Raw genomic sequence first — 25,176 nt, 5'->3', positions numbered from 1 at the left:
CGTATAGTATAATGAATGTGCAGATCTGACCTTTATGCTTGAGATACAAGGCTCCATTCAGAAGCACCCTATGAAAACCGGGCTCCGGTTTATTACTTCTTTCTCACTTCAAGGTTGAATCTACGTGGCTGTTGATTTATATACCTCCAAATTCGCTCGTTTGCTTCGCCAGTCACCGTGCAATCCTAAACATGTTTTGGGGGGCGGCGGTGTGTGTGTGTGTGTTTATCATGTATTTTATCATGTGGCGTTTTTATGTTGTGAGCCGCCCTGAGACCTGCGGATGAAGGGCGGTATGCAAATTTGATAAAATAAAATACTCAGAAGTCAGCACCACTGAGTGCTTACCCAGTGGGGCTTAGTCCCAGGAAAGCGGCTCTAAGAATGGGCGCCTGGGCCCATGAGGCGCTTCCTTCCGGCTCCTCTCCGGCGTGTTTCTGCTCGCTTCTCCTCGCGGGCCGCGGCAGCTGGAGTGTGCGCGCGCCTTTCCGCGCACGACGCCATCCCGCTGCGCTGCGTGGCGCAACCTAGTCATTAGTGAAGCTCTTCTTTCCCGCCCCGAGCTTCCTTCCCGCGCGTGGATACCAGGGAGACTCTAAGCAGCGGCGCCGACGAGGCTCGACCCTCGCGCTCCGCGAGCGTTTGGTTGCGCGCGCTGCCGCGGAGGGCCGGCTGCGTCGTGCGCCCGCCTCGCCCGTTCCCCCTGCTGCTGCGCCGGCGGCGGCGGGCCCTGCTTTTGGGGCTGCGCGGGGAGCTGTCAGTCAGGGAGCAGCCCCAGCCCAGGGTGATGTCAGCGGATCAGCTGCTCTATAACAAAGCGCCGAGCGCCGAGCGTGGGGAGACGAGCAAGCGGGCGGCGACGCAGGCACTCGCGGCTTGCTAGGGCGCGCTGCGCGGTGGCGGCCCCTCGCTCGCCTTGGTGGGCTCTCGGGGGGCCACAGCGGCAGCCAGCCGCCCTCTCCGGCCGAGCGCCGGGACGCAGACGAGAGCGCGGCGGGCGCGCTCCCGAGCCGAGCCAGCCGAGCCAAGGAAGTTGTCTCTCCGCGCTGAGCCATGGACAGTGACGAGGAGACGTTGGAAGAGACCGTCGAGGGTAACTGCGTCCCTTAGGCCTGAGGGGAGGCGGGCACAGCGTCTTGGGGCGGCGGCGAGGGAGAGCAGGGACGGGGGTCTCCGAGGCGCCTTTTTGCGCCGGGGCTTCGCGCATCTCCGCGTCGTGACTGTTCCGAGGAGCCCTTTCCGCCGCCGCCGCCGCCGCCGCCTTTCGTGGGGGCAAATATGGTGCCTTTCTTGCCGCCTTCTTTCTCCCGCTTTTGTTGCGGTGGTTTGGCGGGCTGGTTCCTGTTCTCCTTCGTGGGACACGAGGGAGCGGGGAGACCTCGGGAGGAGAGGCAGCGCGAGGCAGCCTGCCGTGAGCCCCGAGCTTGGAAGTTGGCCGGAGGCGCGTGGCTCGGCCTCGACTGCAGCTCAGAGGGAAGCCAATCGCGCGAAGAAGCGCGGAGCGAGCTGCCCTCCCAAATAAGCTCAGCCAGAAATAGCTGCCCCATCCCGGTCTGCAAGGGCTTGTGTTCCTCCTCTTCCTCCAGGAGATGCGTGATAGGTGCGGAGAGAGCATGTCAGATCTACATGTTGTTACCAAGTTTTATTAGAATCACTGGGACTCTTTCTTCTAAGATGGGGAGGAGACCTGTGGTCTTCCAGATGTTGTGGGACACCAGCTCCCCTAAGCAGCAGCCCGCAGGAATGATGGGAGTTGTAGTTCGACAACATTTGGAAGGCTACAGGTTCCCCACTCCTAGGTAAATGTGTGATTGAGGGGCCAGTGGGGGTCTTTCCACAATTTGACCGAGTGTTGAAAATATGTGAATGGTTGCGCAATCTTTCTCTGTTCTAAGAATAATAATTAAATCATTCATTGTGTTTCACCACAAGGGTCTTAAGACCACTTGCATCTGTGCAACAAAAGGATACAGAAAAGTACATGCAATAAAATCCAAGCCTGCTCTAAAGACACATAAGTATCTAAAAAGTTAAGATATTCAGCCACTTGTACCATTATAATATTAAAAACAACAAACTGGGTGAAAAACAACCGCACCCCTGCAGGAGATGAGAAAACATCAACAATAAAATGCCTGGGAGTAAATAATAGTTTTTGCCTGTCTCTGATAATATGATCATCTTAGTTCCAAGTGGGCCTTCCTAGGGAGAGCATTGCATAAATAGGGGAGTCACTACTGAGAAGACCCTCTAACAGTTTCTGTACTCCTGCAAGGGGGCACTTGCAGGAAGGCCTCCAGACAGACTCATATGGCTAGAGGTGTTCTGCAAGGTCCTGAGCCTTGAATTCAGCCCAGAAGCCAGTGCAGTCATGCCAGAACCAATGTTATATATGTTTGGTTCCTATTAATAATCTAGCAGCATTTTCTGCACCAGCTGAAACCGTCTTTCAAAGTCAGGCCCACCTATAATGCATTCAAGCAATGTAATTACAATTTGCATTGTCAAAAATGTTTTCAGCAACCACAAAGGCTTAATGAAAGTTGAGCCTTTTCATGATGCTATCATTGCTTGATTTATTGATCTGGGGCTTTATGAAATGTGAAAAGATGCATGGCTGAAATGGCAAGGCTTGACAGGCTTTAGTGCCCTGGTTTCTTAATTTCCTGCTTTTTGGCCATTCAGTAATATTATTGTTCCATATCTATGGAAAATATTAAAATGTGTATCACTTAGAAATTGTTAGAAAGGGTAGATAGATGTTTGGGTTTTTTCCCCTTTAATCTTTCTGGACAGTGGCATAGTTTTTCAATTTTGGATATTTGTCTTTGAACACTACTCCTGGAAATAGTATTGTGTTGCGTCCATAGATTTTGGTCCTGAAAGGATCCAAGTAGTTCTAGTGCGGCATGTAGAATTAATGCAGTGTATTGTATAGGCTGCTTGACTCTTGGCGTGCAAATGAGCAGCTATGTTGTAAACCTGGCACTATTAAATTTGGAAATTATAATGGTGTTGGCGGCCAGAGATTTCCTCTTTAGTCCAGCGTGAAGTATGCTTGGCTGCCGCTGACTTAATTCCTGTGTTGACTACATTTAAATGATCACTTAAATTCCAAGGAGTAACTCAATTCATTATTGAATTCTGCCCCTAGTTATGTGTAAATTCCATTGAAACCTATGCAGGGGTTGCCTGTGCACGGTTTGTGGGTGGGACTGCAGCTGTATTTTGAAGCATTTTTTTTCCTATGAAAAAAATAAACGCTGTGAAAATGAGCTCTATTGTTCTCTAACGAATAAAAGCAGAACAGAGCTGCTTGAACAATTGTACTGGGGTTACAGTCATCTGTGCAAGCTAAGGCAGAGGTTCTCCCTAGAGGAGGGATTTGGTAGAAGAAATAGGGGCCAGAAAGCAAAATGAGCAGTACTGAAGCTGAAACTCAATTTTGATTTATAATATTTACCAATTTGAAATTATATTTCCACTCCAGATCCTTGTGGCAAACTTTAGGATAGAAATTGTGGGACACTGTATTGAGTGCTGGTGATCTAAAAACATAGTGATTGGAGCTGTGGAAAGATGTTGTCTTTTGTAAATATTTAATTATGTGTGTTTCAAGCACTTACACATGAATACAGAAAGTAAAGGTAACCATGTTGGCCCATTAGAAAAACCCCTAAAGCCCTATTAGCACAATACTTTTATTAGTATGATGACATTTTAGTTGGCTTTTTAATGATTTCTCCCTAACAGGAATTTTGTAATTTCAAGTATTATAATAATATGTAGCTTGTCAGGTGCTTGCTTCAACAACTTACATATAAAATATGTCATAATATATATATGTTTTGAGCATTCTTTCTATAGTGTAGATCTGAACCTTGGGATCATTGACTAAATTGGGAATCCTTAACATTTTCATTTGGTTTGGACCCTGGCAGCTCCCCCTTGTCTTCTATTCTTGCCAAGAGAGCTTTATTAGTCAACAGGCTTTGATTCAGAAGTGCCACAAAACTGCAGAAGTGAAAGCAGAGTTGGAAATGTGGAAAGGTTGATGGGCAGTTGGGTGTATTGAAAGTGTCCTGGTGAGAAGCCTGATACTGGCCTTACAACAGGTGGGGCAGAAGAATAAATTATTTCAAATATGTGCATTCCTGTGCACCCCCCCTACCCCAAACACACAATATCTATGTCTGCAAGTCAATGCAGTGTTGGCTTATTCAAGCTGGATTCCCCCACCCCCCCCCCAAAAGTGGTATAATAGACACTTATGCAATCTCTGTTCATTTTTTAAAAAATATAAATAATGGGCCAAAATAAAATAATTATGCAAGTCATGGGAAATGATGCCTTTGTCACATCACCAAGACTCTTAAAATCAGTTGTGTCTTTTTAGTTCAGAAACCAAGTGGCCCTACGTTGCCCATATCAGAGTGAATTTTGTTTTTCTGTGACCCTATCCAGCTCTTAAAGATTGCCATTCCACCCACCCTACCCCATCATTTCACCTCTCAAAACTCTCTCTTTTTGCAGCTGCAGTTTTAAGCTGGGAAAGGGAAGCTTCCATTTGTGAGAATTTATATATGTATTTATGTGTGTAAGTGAGCTTCTTAATTGCTAATGATTCAAAACCATTTTGAGCTATTGTAGAGCCCCAGCCTTAAACATGAACAGCAGTATATCTGCCTATGGTGGTGGTATAACATTGCAGTAGTGCTGGTGTGCAACAGGTTTTAGGACGTTACACTAGTGTAATTAATGACAAAGTGTGTCCTAACCACTCTGCTCCTTCTGCTACTGCAGAAGACTTTAGGAGTGTGTGTGCGTGTGTGTGTTTTGAGAACAAACATAATTAACTGACTTTCATTGGCTGTAATAAGAAAAATAATGTTGTTTCTGAATGTTCAATTCACCACACTTTCCTTTTGCTGCAAACACAGAATTCAGTTATTTCCTTCTCGGGTAGGAAATACATTCTGGTGTGTGTGTAGTTCAACAGTGAGTATCATTATTTGCAGAGATGAGATTAAAACAGCAGAATGACAGTCATGGCTGTTTGGGCTCACTCATCCCTACTTTATCAGCGCAGCTTGCGTCAGTCTCTACTCCTTGACATGGAAGTGTCATTTGATTGCCTGCAGGCCCCTTTGTTCTCATCCACCCAGCTTGTTACTATCTTGTTTCTGTTATGATCTTGAGTTCCAGAGGCTTTAAGCAAAATTTGATCAAGGTTTCGAATTTGCTCCTTAACTAAGGCTATATACCCATTAACTTAAAAGTTTTGAATCACTCCTTTCCTCCCTCTCAATCTCTCTCCCTTCTGGCTCCCATGCCATGGCCACTATTGCTGTGCAATCTTCCTTCTCAGATGTACACACCAGCTTAGCTGCAACATTAATAAAGCATACAGCAGTATTTCTCAATAAACTATAGGATGGAGACAGATTGTGGCCATCTGCACATGGGTTCAGACACCAGTGGTGAGATCACAGTGGTTCCAGAGTAAACGATAATGTGTACGCAGCCTAAGAGACTGGCTCCAAGCCTTCTAAAAAGCAAAATGGAAAAATAATTCAGTGGTCTGAATGAGACTGTGTGGAACAAATGTCAAGTTCGGTTCAGCCACTGCAGACTGATATAAAGTTACAAGTGAGCTTTGCCTGAGGACTGACAGTTACACAATTTATGCTTTCTTGGATGGCTTGTGCGACCCATTCCTACAGATCAGCCAAGTACCAGTACTGGAGTCCCTGTAAGAGTCTTCTAAAACAGCCTGTGCTTTTGCTGTCTGTCACAAACTGTGAAGACAGATATTTGAACGCATGTAAAAATTGCTCAAAGCTTGATTGGTTCTTCTTTCTTCTCCTCAAGAACATTAGCCATTTCATGAGCAAACAGTTGTCTCAAGTATGAGAAGCATATAGGATACATGTGGATCAAAACACATTCCTCACACGTATCCCAGGTTTTATGATGCTGCAGGTTGTTGTTTCTGGTTTTGTATGACCAGGCTGTGCACTGAGGAAGGACAACTGATAAACGCTGCAGCAGCTCCTTAGCAAAACTAGCTGTAGTTCTCCTCACTGTAGTGCATTTGCTACTGCAAAGGATGACAGCTGGTCTCTAAGCAGAACTGATGGAGTCTCCTGCTGCAGCTTCATGTTGCCAGATGAGAGAAGGGAGATGTGATGGATTTGGCCCCTCACCAGGGCGACAGAGTAGCCCTACATCCTTTCCTTCTGCTGCAGACTGATGGCATGGCCCATACACGCTATGGAATTTCCTGTAGTCAAGGAAACGATGTCAGGCATGACTTTGAGTTATAGCTGACACTAAATAATGATGGGAGTTGATTCATCACATATAACCAGGCCAAGTTGCTGGTGCAGAGGGAGAGAGCCTAGCATCTGGTTGGCTGCAACAATTTGGGGACTAGTGGCTTAGCTCAGTGGGTTAGAGCATGGTGCTGATAATGCCAAGATTGCAGGTTTGATCCCCATATGGGACAGTTGCATTGCAGAGGGTTGGACTAGATGATCCTCAGGGTCCCTTCCAACTGTAGAATTCTATGGTTCTATGAGGTGATGGTGACGTTTAGGGGCACCTTGAGTGTGAGGGTGATGCTACCAGTGCTGATGGTTCTTTATCAGGTGTTGAGGTTGTGCAGTACCACACATGTTATTCTTTAAATATTTGTTTGTTTGTTTTCAATGATACAACAAATATAAAATCAAAACAGAAGACATGTGTTATGATTCTGCAATTGGGAGTGAGTGGATGGAGGTAGTTCTATACCCTTCAGGGTGAAAACCTGCTCTAGTATAGATCTGGACCCTTCTCAGGTGAGAGATGGGAGAAGAGAATTAGATAGTCCCATGGGAGTGGGGCATGAGTTCATGAGTGCTTCAGACATTAGGAGTGTATTTTATATATATGCTTGGCAGTGACCCTTTGTATGTGAGTTGTGATATTGTTGGGTATGAGTGGTTTTTGTATACGTGGTAATGTTTGTGGAAGTGAATTTTGTGTGAAATGGATGGTAAGTGAACTTGGACAAATGATTGTATATGCATTATGGTGTTTGGAATTTTACATTATACTGCTTTGTAGCCCTCTGATTTTATTTATTTTTATACTGCATTATGTTTCTGTATATGTACATTCTTCATGTATTTTGTTTTGTGAATTTGGCATGGTTCTGTTTCACTGTACTTGGTGTGTCGGTGTGTGAATAGGTTCTTGAAGCTTCCCAGCTATGCTGGCTAGTTCTTAGGGCAATTGCACAACTGTTCTTCAGTCCCCACATCCAGAATAGTGTTTTAAGTTCAGAAGGGGAAGGAAAAGAAACAATTAAGTTAATCAATATGCTGGCTATCTGAAAACAAGGTTTCTTAAAAATGAGTAGTTTGGCCAAAGCATGGAGGCTAAGGGCAGTAATCCATGCTGATGTCTGAGCCAGGATTGTGCAGCAGTAGAGGAACAGAGGCTGTGTTAGGAGTCGGAGCTTGTGCTAAAGCAGAAAACCCCACATCCAATCCACATGAAGGTACATCTGCATGAACTCTTGCAGTATCATTGTCTTGGTCTCACTGGCCTCTTTTCAATTTTTATTAGGTGCACTCGATGATGATGGGATGCCGCACGGGTTCTGTACGGTCACATACTCCTCCACAGACAGATTTGAGGGAAACTTTGTGCACGGAGAGAAGAATGGCCGTGGAAAGTTCTTCTTCTTTGATGGAAGGTAGGCATTCTTTTGGGTATGGCTTTTTTTGTTTTGTTTTCTTAATACTTCAAATATTTTTATAACTTTGTGGGGGTTTTTTCTAGACTATGGTTGTGAAAATAAGACAAAGTTAATAAATCTCCTCCCACACCTTACCCTTGCAGTTCACTCTGCTAATGCTGTTTGAGTAGAGCAAGAAGGGAGAGACACTGAAAGGGAGGGAAAAAAGCTGTTCTAAACTTCTCCCTATTCCATTCCTCAGCTGCCTCATTAGAGCCCTGAAACATTCCATAGTACCCTCCCACAATGTATTTCACTCCTGGTACCATGTGTTGTCTTCAACACAAAGCTCCATGTCCAGTATAGTAATTATATGTACAGCATCCATCAACGGATGTAACCTTCTCTAACTGAGCTAGATAACTGACAGGCTTGCTCTTAAGGTTCTAGTCACCTTAAACATACAGTAATAGCATGGGGTGTGCACACAAGGGAGACTGCAGAACAGGAGAGAGGATGAAGTCTGGAAATGGGTTTAATCCGTGTGCCAGGGACAGTTCAGAAAAGTAAGGAGGCGGTGGAGGTAGAAAGGAAGTGATGGTGAAAATCGGGGTGCAAGAAAGGAGGAAGCAGGTGGCATCGGAATGGGGTTGAATATGAAAACTGGCATGAAAGAGTCTGAAGATAGCAGGGGATAGTGTCTTCATAATTGGGCAGAAGGTAAAAGGGGTGCTTAGCAATACAGTGTATGGGAGATGTATAATATGAGGTTATCGGGGGGGGGTTGTGTGCAAGGGAGGTTGCACAAGAGGAGGAGGCAAAGGCATGGGGGTGAAGGTGAAAACAGGGAGACAAAGTGCGATTGCATTATAGAAGAGAGAAGTGGTATCAGAAAATGGGGGTGGGGAGGGGGAAAATCAACTTAATACTGGTAGTTGCATGGGGTGGGAAGGGGAAGTGCTAAAGTGTTAATGTGGAGGGAATGGCAGGTGGGTTGGTAAGCAGAGCAAGCAGGGGTTTAGCCTCCAGTAATTTGGTTTAAAAACCAAATTAAAAAGCAACACACATTTTAAACACTTCCATAAACAGATTAAGAGCAATGATCTACAAGTATAGAAAGCCAGTGATAGTAAAAACTGAAGTGTTAAAGGCTGCCCAGAAAAGAAATGTTTCCAACTTGTGATGAAAATGAACCAGAGAGGGAGCCTGACAGATCTCCGCCAGTCAGAATGCTAGAGTTACTGGGCCACTACCAAGAAGGTCCTGTTGCTCACTTACCTGAGATGATGGTACAGAGAGCAAAGTGGCTGAGGCTGATGTTGAAGCCCAAGCAGTTCTGCATTGTGGGGAGAGTGTCCTTAAGGTAATGAGACATTTTTACTTTGAGAACATTTCATATAATAAGCTAGATACTATTGATCCCTGTGCCCTACCCTTTTCTTGTTACCAGCACATTAGAAGGCTATTATGTGGATGATGCTCTGCAAGGCCAGGGTGTGTATACATATGAAGATGGAGGAGCTCTTCATGGCACTTACGTAGATGGAGAACTAAATGGGCCAGCCCAGGAATATGATGCTGATGGGCGACTGATATTCAAAGGGCAATACAAAGATAATATTCGATGTGGGATTTGTTGGATATACTACCCTGTAAGTACGTTAGATTTTTTTAAATATGCAAGGTGGGAAATGAGTTATAAACCTAAATGGGGAGGTGTGGCAGCAAAGTAGGGGATGAAGTGATATCTGACACATGGGGAAGACAAATCCTGTTGCGTTGTTGAGAGAGGCAGCTGGGCTGCATAACTGCCACCTGCAAAGGAGAGCAAAGGGTTGTGATTTGGCAGCCTGCCAGAATCCTAGCAATCCTTTTCACACTTGTGGTGGTTGTGGCTTCTCATAATTTGGATGCAGATTATGCATGATAGGGTACATTTGCCTTCCACAAGTTGCTGCTGTGTGCAAACTGTGTACATGAGAGTAAAACGCACCGTGTGCCTTTCTCAGCCATGTGCATCTTTTTAAAGATTTGTCAAACCTGTGCGGGGGGGGGGGGGCTTTGTGGGTTTTACTTGTCATTCTAAGAGAGGTGCTTTTCTTCATAAATACTTTGCTGAACATAGTTCTCTACTGTCTTTAATTTAGAACCATTATAGCAGGGTTGCCTCTGGCTTTCACAAATGAATAGCTCTATTCAGGCCACTCAAGCTAGTGACACTTTGCCTAAATAAATACTGAATAGTAACTATGCACATGCTTTAGACATCAGTCCGCTGTAACAAAATGTTCTGAACTCGGAAGCTAGAAAAAAGGATTCAGTGTGCTTTTAAACATCTATATTTTTGTTGTCCTCCCCAGCCCCCCCCCCCCAAAGGAGGGAGGTCAAGGTGACTTCTGTGTAAAAAGTGTGTTTATAAATATCAGCATTTAACTGGATAATCTTGGGAAGTTAAATATATATATATAACTTACTAGGCATGACTAGAGATGCAAAGAACCTGTTCAGAGAAGTGTCTGTTCTATGCTTCTCAATAAAATAGTGAACAGGCCCATAATGGCTGTCACAGTCTTGGAGATGAAGCTGTAATGGATCTCTAACAAGGCTCTTACGGTTTTTATCTTTGGTTCACAAAACCCCTCCAAAAAAAATTCCTCTGCAAGTTATTTATTTATCCATCTATCTGTTTATGGATTGAAGAGCTAAAGAATACTGTTCAGTTATTTTACTTGGTTTATGGTTAATTTGGCTGCAATTTGTTTGGAAGAGTCCCCACCCCACCCCCCTTTTTTGTAGAAATACCCTGGATTTACACAGGGCTTTGTTATAGCAGAATTGGATTGCTGGAATAAACACAAGTCACTGAGATCTGTACAGGGTAGCAAAAGATCAGAGGCAGCAGGAAGTGAGGTTTAAATAACCTAAGCTTCAGCTGGTACCTATGAAACAAAAATATTATAAACGTATTTCAATTAGCACAGTTGTTACTTTTGGGTGGTATCCATCTAAATTATACCCGGAGTAGACTCATTGACATGATTAACTTAGGTCCATTAATTTCAATGGGTCTTCTCTGAGAAAAAGTTAGTTGGATGCAGTGCAATATCTGTGTTGCTATTGAAAGGTTTCAAAAACGTGCGTGCACACACAAACATTTCCCTCTTAAAAAGCTGCAGCATTTATTGTACCAATATTATGCTTCTCATTCAGGATGGTGGACATCTGGTTGGAGAAGTTAATGAAGAGGGAGAGATGACTGGCGAGAAGATAGCCTATGTGTACCCTGATGGGAAGATGGCCTATTATGGACACTTCATAGATGGTGAAATGTTGGAAGCAAAGCTGGCAACTCTTGTATCCGTAGAAGAGGGGAAGCCACAATTTGAAGTGCTGCCAGGCAGTAAGTTCTCCTTGATGTGCAAAATGGTGTTGTGTAGCATGGCTTCCACACACCTTTTTGGAGATAACTTTGAGCAAACAATGCTTTCAGTTTTTATATTTTCACATTGCTCCAATTTTGTTCCTGTGCCAATGCCCTCCACTCTGCAAGATAGAATTACTAAAATTAGAGCTGCCATGGTGTGTTGACAAAATGGATTGGAGCGGGTTGTACACTCCGAGCCAGAAGAAATATAAGGAATGGTAGTTTAGGGTCGCTTCACTTTACATTTTGAATTTGGACCTGGTATGCAAAGTATAAATACCATATATCAGTTGAGACACATTTTTCTTTCCACTTCTTTTGGTAAAAGGTAATGAAATTGGGTCCCGGTTCTATATCAATTGCTGCTGCTTTTTGAGGAAAAGTGTTGGTGATAATATGCACTGACCACACATAGTTGATGTGGGGTGCATGCATTTTTAACTTGGTTTTACATGTTCAGGGGGGAAATATAATGTTAAAGCACTGTTGGGAAACATTATTTCTAGCGTGTATAAACCTCAACTCATATTTGTTACAAAGGTGACTGAATACTGCTTGCAGTTTTGAGGAGAAATGAAAATGGTGAAAAAAATTATGCAGAGTACTGTTTTATTATATAGTAGACAGACCTAAATACAATATTTTTGCTGTCTTGTTTTAAAAACTTAATTTCCTTATGGTGTGTTGAATGCCTAACACTTTAATAAGAGAGAGACCTGCATCTTCATCTTGATTGTCCGTTAATTTGTGTACTTTTTTGTTTTGTTTTGCTTTGTTTTTAGGCCCAGTATACAGTTTTGATAAATCTACTTCATCTTGCATTTCTACAAATGCACTTCTTCCTGATCCTTATGAATCGGAGAGGTAGAATAATTTATGTGTATCGTTTTGCTCCCTTTCTTAAATATTTGCAAAGAAACAATTTAGTTGTTCTGCTTTGCATTTTAAGACAGCATTCAGCAACACTTTATTCCTTTGAATTGCAAACAGAACTACTTGTGTGCAAATGACATCATATTTTCTCATTAATTTGATGGTTATCTTGCATGAGCTTAATTGAATTGAAATGTTTTCCTAAAAACATGAATTGGTATGAAAAATCTGTAACTATTAGGAGGAAACTTTTATATTTCTTCTAAAAGTGATTTTTAAATGAATTTTTAAGTACAGTAGTGAAAAACTGTGGTACTGTACTAAAGTATTTCTTTGTTTAATATATCTCTCAGTGGCTACAAATAACTGTTTCTCCACCCACTCCTTGCCCCCCAAAAATTGCAATACTTTTATTTGGCTGTTCAGAAGATGATCTTCAATTTACATAATCAGGATTTGGCAGGGACAGAAACTTGATGGGACTCTGCATTTTGTTGGACAAAGCACTGATACACTTTTCCTTTTTTCTAAACACAGAGGCTTTGTCACATTTGACACCTGTGCTAGTATTTCTTCCCATGGCCCAAAATTAATGATCTCAAATTTACACAAACTAATAAAATAGTTTTCTAAGAATATTAGTGTATTACAGAGTAGTAATAATGACACTGTACTTTCTTTTTACTCTTTCCTTTCATCAGGGTATATGTAGATGCATCTCTCATTTCCAGCGCAGGAGAAGGGTTATTTACTAAAGTATCTGCTGAGGCTGGCACAGTTATGTCCTTTTACAATGGCGTACGAATTACACACCAGGAGGTAAAGTGAAGTGAGAACTTTTCATTGCTACTTCTGAAACACTACCTTTTTGGAAACATTTTTGTTGCTTGTTCACCCTATTATTTCAAAAATGCTTCAGTATTCACCAGGACTGGGTAAAAAAAGTGTGTTGATTTCATATAATGCATGGTCAAGGATCCTGTAGTCATTATGGGATCTCACAAGTATTTGAACACCCAAAGGTTCTCTACAGAGAATTGTCTTGTTAAAAGTGTATCTTGCTTCTCAGTTTCTTTAATATCAGTCCAGCAAGCCTTTGAAAATTAAGGATGATTTTGTTCACTCGATTAGAGATTTCAGTAAGTGTGCCACAAGTCTGCTGTAAAACTGATTTTTATTGTGTAGAGGTAATGAAGCAGAAAGGGAAAGAAGTTAAGGCAACTTACTATGGTCAGGACTATTGGAGTGGCATGTTTTCCTTCTCTTAAATTTGTTTCCTAATAGAGTACAGTGGTACCTCTGATTGCGAACGGGATCCGTTCCAGAGGCCCATTCGCAACCTGAAAGGAACACAACTCGCGTCTGCGCACGCGCGGGTCGCAATTCACAGCCTCTGCGCATGCGCGTGATGTCATTTTGCGCTTCTGCGCAAGCGGCGAAACCCGGAAGTAACTCTTTCTGGTACTTCCGGGTCGCTGCGGGACGCAACCTGAAAAGATTTAACCCGAAGCGTCTTTAACCTGAGGTATGACTGTACCTCCAAGCCTGATTGAATACCACTGGTCTCTCTGCTTTAAAGCATGTAACACAAGAAAAATCTGCATTGTATCTTCAGGCTGACAAAAACACAAAGTTGACACTGCAACAATGTCTGTTTTAGGTGGATGGCAGGGACTGGGCTCTGAATGGTAACACAATATCCCTTGATGACGAAACAGTCATAGATGTACCGGAACCCTACAACCATGCAGCCAAATACTGTGCCTCATTGGGCCACAAGGCAAATCATTCTTTCACACCAAATAGTGTCTATGACTCGTAAGTACTAAACTTATGCTTGATGAAGGTGCTGCTTTTCAGGTGTCAGAACTGTATCTGCCAATGTGATAGCAGATGATATCAAAGGATCACGGCAACTACAGCACTAAATCAAGTGGCTGGGAAAAACTGATGAAAAATACAGTTGAAAGCAAGGGAAGCATTCCTGGAAAATGGCACTTATCCATCGTGCTCTGAGTCAGGGGTGGCTAGCCCTGACCACCCATGGTCAGGCTACTCCTGAAGATTTTTGGGGGCCCTCCTCCTAAAAAAACCTACCAAATTTGTCATTTTTTTTTAATTAAATGGTTTTTAACCAAATTTAATGAATGAAAATAAAATTTAAATGGTGTAGGATTGCTGGTGGGAGACACTTTTGGAAGGCAGACTCATTAACTACGCCCAGTTGTGTGCTTTGTTCGTGCCCACATTAACATGTGACTCCCGAGGGTTGATAATAGGTGAATACAACCCTCTGTCCAGAAAAAGGTAGACACCCCATATCTACTGTAAGTGGAAAATCCTGCATCAGCCACAAATATTTTGCTGGGAGGTGGGTGGCAGGATCTTTCGTTGAAGAAGATGCTGAGGTGTATCTTCATAGTTTTGTCTCTGCGTTCAGCGGTGGCCCTACTGTGAGTCAAGCGAGCTGTTTCTGCTGCCCTCTGTTCTTAGTCCCATCCACTCTCCTGTGTTATCTACAGTGGATGGACTGCTTAACTGTAACTTTTTTCCAAAACGTTTGTTGTTGCAATTTAACAATATTTTGCTGCTGGCTAAATATCTCTATTTGGTTTTTTGTCGTCGAAATACACTGCAGACGTCTGATCTCCCTGGAGACCAAGAGATGTGACGATAGACTGCTCTGCCTCCTTTCTTTTAGCAAATGTTTTGTGTCACTGGGGAAGTGGCAATTCTGTATTGATTTGTTTTGGATGTTGTATGTGATGCCAATAAAGGTTTTACGATATGAATATTTTGCTGCAGAAAAAAAAGTGGTCAGTGACACTCCTATAGTGTTTTCTGGTAGTGCTGCATCACCTATATCTAAAAAACACACAGGATATATGTAAATCTTTCAAGAAAACGAATACATCGTTTGGGCTTGCTGAGTTTCCTTTTTCTGACTGTGTATGCTTCCTTCCTTTCTAGGTTTGTTCATCCTCGTTTTGGGTTGATTAAATGTATCCGCACTATTAGGGCTGTTGAGAAGGATGAAGAATTAACAGTGGCTTATGGATACGACCACAATCCCATTGGACAAAATGGGCCGGAAGCTCCAGGCTGGTATCAGGTGGAACTGAAAGCCTTCCAGGCTACTCAGAAGAAGTGACAAACGTACAGTTTCCCTCCTCACAATGGATCTATGCACTACCCTTGATACTGATACTGAAAACCAGGACAGCCAGGGTTTGTCTATGGCTGTCCTGCAACCCTTCACTCCGTGCCAGAGAGGGTTTATTTTCCCTAATAACAAGTTTTAACCTTTAAGTTCAAGCAATTTTTAAAAACTTAGCTAGTGTTGTAAAAGAACTATTCAGTATGCCATACAAAGCAGTGTGATTATTTGGCAACCATTCTGTATCATATGCAAAGTTGCCAAATTCTAGGAAGGGGGGGAATAGGGTGTTTGGAGTCCTCCCCCCCCCAAAAAAAAATACCTAGTAGTTATTGTGCAGCTGCATTTTGTACACATGCCATTTTGTGATGGTAATAGAACTGTGCTGTTTTTAATATTCTAGAGAAGGAGCATAATTTTTGCTCTCAAAAAACCTTTGAGAATATTGCTTTAGAACAATTTCTATCTTTGGTGCACAGAAGGCTGTCCTTTGTAGATTCCCTCTCTCTTAACACTGTCATTTCGCTAAAAGACAAACACTTTTAGGAGACTGCACAGAGGTTTAAACAGCAATGTAGGTTTTTATGGCTCTGCTGACAAACTGTTTTAAGAAATGTGCCTATGAAAACCAGAGCTAGTATGATTTTAATTATGATGTTCACACCTGGGTAATTTCTAGATGACTTTTTTAAATATAAAGTTGAAATGTGAAAGAGTAATTTATAAAGATATGCTGATGATTATAATCAGCATGAAAATAAGTGAATCAAGGTTGTACCATGAGGTTTTTTTGCTTGCTAAACTTTTTTCCTTTTCTTTTTCACCCCCTTTCCTGTCTCTAAATGGTTAGGTGGGAATCCATCAGGGTAGATTTATTTTGATACATACGTAAACAAACAACTGGAAGAAAATGAGCAATTTAAAAGTTAATAGCAAAAACCCCAATTTCTGCTGTAGAACATGTCATGTCAAATAGCTTTTTGGAAATTAGAAAATAAATACATTTTATAATTCTTAACTAGCATTTAACTGTGATCGGTGAAACAATATTATAATGAAAGAAAAGAGCTTTCAAGGCTCTGCAGGTCAGCTGCAATACTGACACTTACCTTTTAAAACAGATTTATCAGTATCTGCAGTGTTAATGGATCACTTGCTTAAAAATGCTTGTACTAGAAAAATGTGCACATACTCCTATGGGGGGAAATGGCTCTCAGGCTGCAGTCTTGTGACTATTTACCTGGGAGTAAGCCTTGTTGTACTCAGTGCAGCTTACTTTTGAGTAGACATACATTGGATTACACTTTTAGTTTCTCCTATGGGAAAATTTCTTTGTGTATGTTAGTTACCTGCACACTGAACATCCACTTATAGAGAGAGGGAAAAAGAACGGGAAGCACCAAATACAAGAGAAGAAAAGGCAAGCCTCAAAATTGCAATGAAATGTATAAAATAAAATAGTAAATTGCACATTGGTAGAAAGCTTTCTCAGAGGGTCTAGTAAGTTTTTCCTTACCAAACTAAACAAGATGGTTTCCTCCAAAATGTTTTGGGCAATTTACTAAGTTTGACTGTTTTTTAGATTTGTTTTCTAAATGAGTAAATCAAAGGCAGTTTATGTGATTTCATAGCAAAAGAGCAGTGAATGGAAGCTTTGGTGGCACTCCCAACTTTTTACTCTATAGAATGTATTTTTTAGCTCCCTCAATTATAGCAAATAGCTAAAACAGATGAGGTTTGATTGACTCAGCTGGGCTTTTTGAGGCTGAAGTGATCCTCACTTATAGAAGTGAACTGAAAAAAGGCTGAAATGTTATAATGCTGCTTCTACAAATTGGTGCAAACAGAAGAGGAAAAGTCTGTTTTGCAAATGCACAAGCACTTAAGCACAACACCAATTGCTGTTAGTAGAGAAATACTATTCAAGTTGATAGACCACTATTTGGGTAATGTTTCAGTGAAATTACTCCATCTGAGAGGAGGGAGGCGTGGTCTACTTGTAATATCCTTCCTGAGTTTGCCTGCATGGAGTTTCTTTTGAAATACTCCTTTGAGAGAGCCCCATTGAGCTCACTTGCTTCTGAATAAACATGCTTAGGAGCACAGTGCATATGCTGTCTGTTAAGATGCAGAAATGCTAGAAAGATTCCTACTGGATATTCCTACTGATTTACTATTCTAGTAGTGAAGAAATGTTTTCTGTTATGTGCTCCTGAACTCTGTATGACTACAATGCACTCTGTGGTCTATTAAGATAGGGATGTGTTCCGGCTAATAATCTTTCCTCATTTTCACTTCATGATTTTTGATATTGCTTGTGATTTTTATTTTAATTCTTCTTCAGAAGCAGTTTGCTGTTCATGCGAAGTGCTAACACTTAAGCCGAGCACTTTCTTACTGGTAAAGAGAAGAGTTCCTTTCTAGGAGATGTGAATATTGAGCTAGAACCGCCTTCCCCAGCCCTGTGCTCTTTAGATGGTTTTGATTGCAACTCCCATCATTTCTGACCATTAGCCAAACTGGCTGGGGCTGAAGGGAGTTGTGGTCCAACAACTTCTGAGGTTACCAGTTTGTTGAAAGCTCTGCTAAAGAATCTGCATGGTCTCTTAAGGTGAGGCATGGGGATAATTCTGGAAAGCTCCATTTGGTTCACGTTTCATTTTAAAAAGCAGCAACAAAGTTGTGAAAAGAGTTACAGTACCTTGGAAAACTCTGCTGATACTTGTTGAAGCAATGTGACTCTGTAGATATAAACCACATTTGACTAATACTCATCATTGCATTTAAAAACCCGTATAGGGAAGTAAATTCTGCAGCTGTCTTGCCAGCTCCATTGCCTGCTTTGAGAAATAGGAAATATTGGCTGATAAGTCAAGCTGAAACTGCTCTGCGGCAAGTTGAACCCTACATATTTTTGTGTGAAATTGTTATTTTTCTGCTTTATGGCAGCCTTTTGGATACTTGACAACTGTTGTTGAGCTTCCTTCTCCGCTAGCTTTAACCTTTTGTCTAAATACAAGGCTTAGTCATACATTGATGCATACATATGAGAATCCTATTCAGAGAGGTCTTGCCCTTTCTGTGGTTTGTGCGCAGTCTGACTTTGCATTCAGAAAAATGACGAATTTATTAATGTTACTTCTAGAGAAAACCCACCCCACAAAACACATGGTTTGACAATATTGGCAATAATAGCACTTAGATAAAGGACAAAAGAAAGGACAAAAATAATTATTTGAATTAATGCTTGCCGCCATTTTTATCTTCATTGTTTGTGTTTTGCAGTAAATGGAGCAAGGAGCAGGGGGCAGATGGCTAGTTTATCATTTTTTCAGACCTCCTGCCCTCAAAGAATCCTGCCTTGTGCCTTTGCGAATCACAATGGTGAGGCTGCTGCTGCTGCACAGGAGAAAAATGTAGCAAAGTGTGTGAGTGTGTGTTTGTTTCTGGGTGGACTGTTTTTGCGAACGCACCAAATTGCAGAAAGGTAGCACTGAACGTCCAGGGTTGTGGATTGGGAGGAGCATCTGTTAGACCCCTGCAATGAACATATTATTAACGTACAAGATGGAAACATCATCTTTGCTTCCCAATAACCATGGTTATCTTCTGCTTTTGTCTCCTGACACAGAGGTTTCTGAACTTAATCTAGTTTAGAAGCATTCTGAACTGGCAGTGAACTAACCAGGAACAAGACTTTGGGGTCAAAGCAGATAGCTCAGTAACAGTAGTGATCCAGTGGACAGCGCTGTGGGGGGAAAGTGAGTTCCCTGGTAGGGATAATAAGAGAAAGGATTTAAAATAAAACTGCTAATATCATAATGCTGTTCTGCATATTTATGGTGTGAACACTTGAAATACTGTGTACATTTCTGGCTGTGTTGCCTCAAAAGGAACACTGTAGAGGTGGAAGAGGTTTCAAAAAGGGGAACCTCCCTTCTGAGGAAAGATTACACCCTTTGGGGCTTTTTTTAGTTTAGAGAACAGGCCAATAACGGGGACGAGCAAAGCAGAGGTGTATTAGATTATGCATGGCTTAGAGAAAGTGGATAGGGAGTTTTTCTTTCTTGTAATCCTAGAACCAGGTGGCTTATGTGGGCCATTCAATGAAGCTGGAACTTTGAAGATTCAATACAGACAGGACTTCTTCACAGAGCATATAGTTAAACTATGGAATTGCCTCGCACAAGATGTAGAGGTGGCATTAAAAGGGGATTAGACAAATTCATGAAGGATAAGGCTATCAATGGCTGCTAGTCACAATGGCTGTGTTCTGCCTGTCCTGTCAGAGGCAACGTGCTTCCTCCCATGTATGTGATCTCAAAGGCATCTGATTGGCTACTATGAGAACAGGATGTTGGATGTTGGATCAGACCTTTGGTCTGATCCAGCAACTCTCTGTTTACGTTCTTACGTAGACAGCTAGGGACTGCAGCCAAGCTTGCTTTGTTCACCAAACCCACCTACATCCCCATCAACCCCCCTCGCCAGGGGTGTCAACTTGAATAAAATATTGGGAGGCCCACATAAGCCCTGCCAGTGTGGTGTAGTGGTTAAGAGCGGTAGGCTTGTAATCTGGGGAACCGGGTTTGCGTCTCCGCTCCTCCACATGCAGCTGCTGGGTTTTCTTGGGCCAGTCACACTTCTTTGAAGTCTTTCAGCCCCACTCACCTCACAGAGTGTTTGTTGTGGGGGAGGAAGGGAAAGGAGAATGTTAGCCGCTTTGAGACTCCTTCCGGTAGTGATAAAGCGGGATATCAAATCCAAACTCCTCTTCTTCTGCCCCACGTAATCAATCACATGACATGGTGCACGCACACCATTTGAATGGCAGTGTGCAGTAAATAATTGAGTTGGCTCCTATGCTTCTCACCAAAGCCACCCACAGCTTCCCCCTAGACCTTCCCTAAATCACAACTCTCCAAAACTCCCTAACTCACCTGGACCACTCACTCACTTCCCTCAACAACCTCCCTCCATTGGCCAGCAGCGGGGAGGAAAGAAAGACACTTCTTTGTTCCCTTCACTTCTTCCAGTCTGCTGTGGGAAGCATGAGAAAGAAGCCTGTTTGCTGCCCCCCTAGCCTTGCCACCTGCTAGCCCACCTGCTGGTTGGCCTGCTTCCACCTCTGCTTCCCTCCCTCTCACCCTCTGATGCAGCTGCAATGGCTATCGTACTGTGGTTTGCAGTGGCCCCTGGCTGTAACCAATCAAACTGCAGTGTGACAACATTCTTATATTTTTATTGTACGTATAGCTAGGTACAAAGTCCATGTTTTGCCAACTTCCTCACTGGTTACCTGGTCCCAAGCTAGTACCATATGGCAACTGTACAAAGTGTTGATTATTCTGAATAAGATGGGAAAGTAGTCCTTAATGGAAATACCCATGCAAGCTAAACTTAGTCTGTGCATTCTTCATTGCCTGTCACTGATCTGGTGAAATCAGTCTTTGGTAATGGGTTAATAACTAGGTTTTCTCCTTTTACTGATTATAGTATTACATGCTTCTTTGCAAACTTTCTCCCCCTCCTCCCAAAAACTAAAATGTGCTCAAGCCACTTGCAGTAGATCATTGAAAACTGGGTGTCATTATCACAGGGAAGGTAGAATTGTGCAATAATATTTTAATCTTTATATCCATGGTAAATTGGCCCTAGCTATGTTAAAAGCAATAGTACTGTTGTTTGGAAAAGCTAACTTACTATCTGAAGAGCATGCTTGCATAAATTAAAGATTTTGAACATTAGAATTTCTGCAGCATTATAATTTTTAATCAAAAACCAAAATGAGCATACAGTAATTTTAAAAACTGCTATGCAGAGGTGTGGGTGGGCTGTGATATTATCAGTTTAAAAGCAATGAAATATCCAAGCCATAAAATCATGTGCAGGAAGTTGGGTTTGTTTTTTGTGTTTTTGTGTTGTTCTTTAACTGTACAAGTATATATATCATAGCTGTATGCACATTATTTTTATGGCAGTGAAGACTTACACTAGTAACTTTATTTTTTAAAAAGCACAGTGTAGAAGTTTAAACAAGCCGATGGAATATTTTAAAATACATTTAAATTTAAGCAGAATTTATTTTACGATAAAGGAGGCATCAAGGTGATAATAAAGCTTTTGCATTTTTATCATCAAATGTTAATAAAGTATATGGACACCCCTGACTCTTATAAACTCTGCTTCTTATTATTTAACATCCATTGTCAACAGTAAGTGAAACAATATTTGTTGGGGTGCCAGAAGGCAAAGAGAAGGCAAATGAAAAGGTCAACTTCTGCAGGATTGTACATAGTGTTACAGCCGGCTTCAGGTATGCAGCCATTTTGGAAAATGCATGGATTCTAAGATGGCAGACTTGCAAACCTCCTAGTCTTTTCTTCAGTTTTGATCCAAAAGTTTTAGTATTGCGTATGAGAAGGCATATTGGCTTTTGATTTTGAGGTTCATGAGGTTCATTTGTGAGCAATTTTAACATATTTTATTACTGGTGTTTAATATACTTGTTGATTGCATAATCCTCCAAGGAAAATAATGCAAAAGACGCCAAATTAGTTTATTCTGGAAATTGTCATAAGGAACAACTTATACAGACCAGAGTTCTTCAACTGTAAGTCCTTGGATGCTATTGGGCAACAGCTTCCATCATACCCAGGCAGCATAGCCAATGGTCAGTGATGTGGAAGCTGTAGACCAAAATATCTGGGGACTCAAGTGTGATGAAGACTTAGACCACATTAGGAGTAAGAAGGTGAGGATTTATTATGCCTCAGAGACAGGAACCAATGAAAAGTCATTACTGAATAATTATGAGAACCCTAAAATGATTCCCATTTCTTTTGGAAACTATTTGGAAAACTGGGATCAAGTATAGAATATGTGGGTAGGGATAATCACTATTATACACAGTAACTTAGATAAAATCTTTAACTTTTCCAGTGTTTGTAATTTGTATGATTATGACTATTAAAAAGGTAATTGCTCATTTTAAATAAGCCAGCCTTCTCAGCTTGGTGCCTTTTAGTTCTTTTGGAATAAAACTTCCATTAATTTCAATTTCTTTCTAATGTTTCTTTCTAATAGTTACTTTTTAATTGCTCTTCATAAATCGCTTAGAAATTTTATTTGGGTAAGTGGTGTATAAATTTTGTTAAAAAAATTAATCTGCCTCAGCCAGCACAGCCATTATAGTGGAAAACATTTGGGGAAGCTTGTAATAGGCCACTGTATATTTCCTTGGTGGTATTACATGATTTTAGTTTGCTCTCTTGAGATATGTCTTGCTGGAAGTCAGTCATATGGCTTGGAATTTTTCTGTACAAATTCAATGCAATCTTTCTGCAGGAAACATAAGTATGTAAGTTTCAGAACTTAGTTTTAAAGGGATTTTCGACTTTGTACTTCCTGTATATGAACAGGAGATTTCTCTGGAATATTAGCAATGTTAGCTGCCATAGGGCTAAATGTTGAATAACAGTTTTGTGACAGTTTCCCAGTGTTTTATGGGTATTCAAATGCTGTGCAGACACCAGACTATAGATTCTTGTTGTTGTTAAAATGTATGTTCATTCTTCCCATAAAAGTGAGTTTTTAATGTCAAAGTTATGGGGTGATTTAGATATTTTTGCTAACTCTTCAGTAGTAGATTCCCATATATTATGATTGTATATCCTATGTCAGGATCCAAATGATGGCAGTTTGTGCTTCCTTACAAATAATGCTAATAATACATCTTATAATATGGGTTATATTATAGCTCAGAATTTGAAAATGCTGATGTGCCATCTTGAGACATTTATTGGCAAAACTTGCAAAAATCATGGTGGAGTGGGGGAAATTTTTCAAATAAGTCTGGAGCACAAATATGCATTGAAGTAAAACAGTAAGCTGGAAGGAACAAGTTAAAGGAACTTGGACACAAAAGGAAGTTAATAAGCAGCATTCAATTTTGGCAAACTCTCATGAGAGTCAACGCCACACTCGCCTAAAAAAATCCACAATAGTTTAGCATGTTGGTCCTTCCAGTTTGTAGTGCCAAAGAACTTGCAGAATTTGAGGACTTCCACAAAGAGGAGTTATTTCAGCTACTTGGAATGTAGATTGCGTTGTACATGTTCAGGTAATAACTACTGTGGACGATGGTGTTCAGGTAGCAAGAATGCACAGCCTTCGCTTGCATAGGTGATGAAGGAGCAGGCAAATTCAGCAGCAACAGTTCTTTAGCCGAGGGACATTAGTAGCATATGGTTTCAACATTTTGCAATATGTACAGTGAATGCCAATGCAGCTGTCCTATAGCTGTAACACACGATTATTGAAGTCATCAGAAGGGATACGTGTGATGCTCTAAGAAGATCCCATGCACTCATAAGATGTGATTGGTGTTACAGTTGTCAGTAGAAAGAAAATTCTTATGGAAAAAGTATGGACATTGATAAGGCATTCACATAACTTTAGTACCAACAAGGTTTCAGTTTGCAGTACAGTTTGTTTTATAACCTGCAAGTCATTTTGTGGATGAGGCAGCACTATTTATCCAGATGTTTACTCCCAAATTCTTCCATTTGGGAGGATGTTTTAATTGCTGCATGCTGACCTGCTACTGAGTTGGCCTTATTTGGAGGCAAGGACATAGCTGCAGTCTGTGTGTTCCCTCTGCTAGTGAATAGGGGTGATTTTTGGAACCTATTATTGGGCTGAAGTCACAATTTTTAGACACTAGACACATGTCTCAAGCTGTTGAACTGTGCTTGCCAGGGGGAAAAACTCACAATGAAAACCTATTGCAAGCAATCCAGACTGAAATATGAAAACTGCAAAGGAAATGACTGAATTTGATACTGTTTTCTCTCTTGGTAAACACAAGCCTAACACCTGGCGAACATTTCAGAATGTAGAATTCTTGAACTCTTCAATGTATATATTAAAAGAGCACCTGCCGTATTTCTGTATAGTATGTCGTAACTAGAATTGAAATTTTAAGTGCTTCAGTGCCTTTGCTTGCCTAGTTCTTTTACAGCAGGGGTAGGAAAGTTCAGGCCAACAGGCCAGGTTTGTCCTGTGAGGCCATTTTCAAAAACCACACCCACCTGCCAACCAGTTACAGCTTTAAATGATTTAGGGTGCGATCCTGCCCCGCTAGTCAGCAATGACAGGGCTTGATACAGCAGTGCAGCCAATGCCGCCTTTAACAGCACTTGAACTGACTGAAACAAAAGATATGGTGGGGAGGGAGGAGAGAGAGAAATGCCCTTTTGCTCCCATGTTGTTGCGCTGAAGATACCTGGACTGGGCCTGTCACCATCATATGAAGGCAGCAGGGTCCACACCAGAGCCAGCAGATCCTATGCTGGCCCAGCCCTGCCAGAGACATCCCATTTGGGGGAGTTCTGTCTACTGTCAGCAGCAATAACACTCAAGGTAGTTACAGCCTGCCAACCACTCGGACAGGCACACCAGAGCACTCCTTACTGTCTATGGCAAATGTCCCCCACTGGTAGAGGCTGGTGGGGCAGGGCTAGGTGCAAGGACAGATTGGGGGTTTGGATTACTCTGTCCTCTGTCAATTTTTAAATTTCCATTTTAGTAAACTGAAGCCAACAGCAACTTAGGTTGTTCTTGCGCATAATGTTAAGCCATTGTCTACTTTAACCATGGTTTGTTCAACAGATCAGGCTGTGTCTTGCTGATGAGAAGTTGTCTGCTGGTGCTGACCTTGCCTTGTGCTTTTGTGGCAAGGCAAGTGTGTGGGGTGATATGCCAAAACAAACCATAATTAAACCAGGATAGTGGGTTTTGATGTCATGTAAAATCAGTCAGCACAAGATGAGATTTGCTAAACCATGATTTCATATTCAGGTTTATTGACTGGGGTGTGTTTAGAGGTACAAAGTACAATTAAGCTAAACAAATTACAGCTTAGTGGTGCATATAAACTCTGCTAGTGTGTAGCTTGTTTATATTGAAATAGTACTCATTACAGTACAATATGTA

General features: G+C 41.7%; 1 protein-coding gene across 1 annotated transcript; it reads left to right on the top strand.

Annotated features, from left to right (window-relative positions):
- The first annotated feature begins 645 nt into the window (after positions 1–645).
- On the top strand, positions 646–17,970 carry SETD7 (SET domain containing 7, histone lysine methyltransferase). The gene is made up of 8 exons (XM_083520127.1): positions 646–1,093; positions 7,615–7,744; positions 9,177–9,378; positions 10,937–11,126; positions 11,933–12,014; positions 12,725–12,842; positions 13,684–13,841; positions 14,994–17,970. Exons 1-8 carry the CDS (start codon positions 1,054–1,056, stop codon positions 15,172–15,174), a joined length of 1,101 nt encoding a protein of 366 aa, XP_083376253.1. The 5' UTR covers positions 646–1,053; the 3' UTR covers positions 15,175–17,970.
- The last annotated feature ends 7,206 nt before the right edge of the window (positions 17,971–25,176 follow it).

This window comes from Podarcis liolepis (assembly GCF_965112155.1).
Source record: "Podarcis liolepis genome assembly, chromosome: 9".
Lineage (NCBI taxonomy): Eukaryota > Metazoa > Chordata > Lepidosauria > Squamata > Lacertidae > Podarcis > Podarcis liolepis.
This window is presented reverse-complemented; position numbering and strand designations above follow the sequence as displayed.

Bases quoted from the DNA above. Each gene is read 5' to 3' on its own strand.
- SETD7 (XM_083520127.1), top strand. From the start codon at position 1,054: ATGGACAGTGACGAGGAGACGTTGGAAGAGACCGTCGAGG. The intron at 1,094-7,614 runs GTAACTGCGTCC...AATTTTTATTAG, and splicing joins GTTGGAAGAGACCGTCGAGG to GTGCACTCGATGATGATGGG. The intron at 12,015-12,724 runs GTAGAATAATTT...TCCTTTCATCAG, and splicing joins GATCCTTATGAATCGGAGAG to GGTATATGTAGATGCATCTC.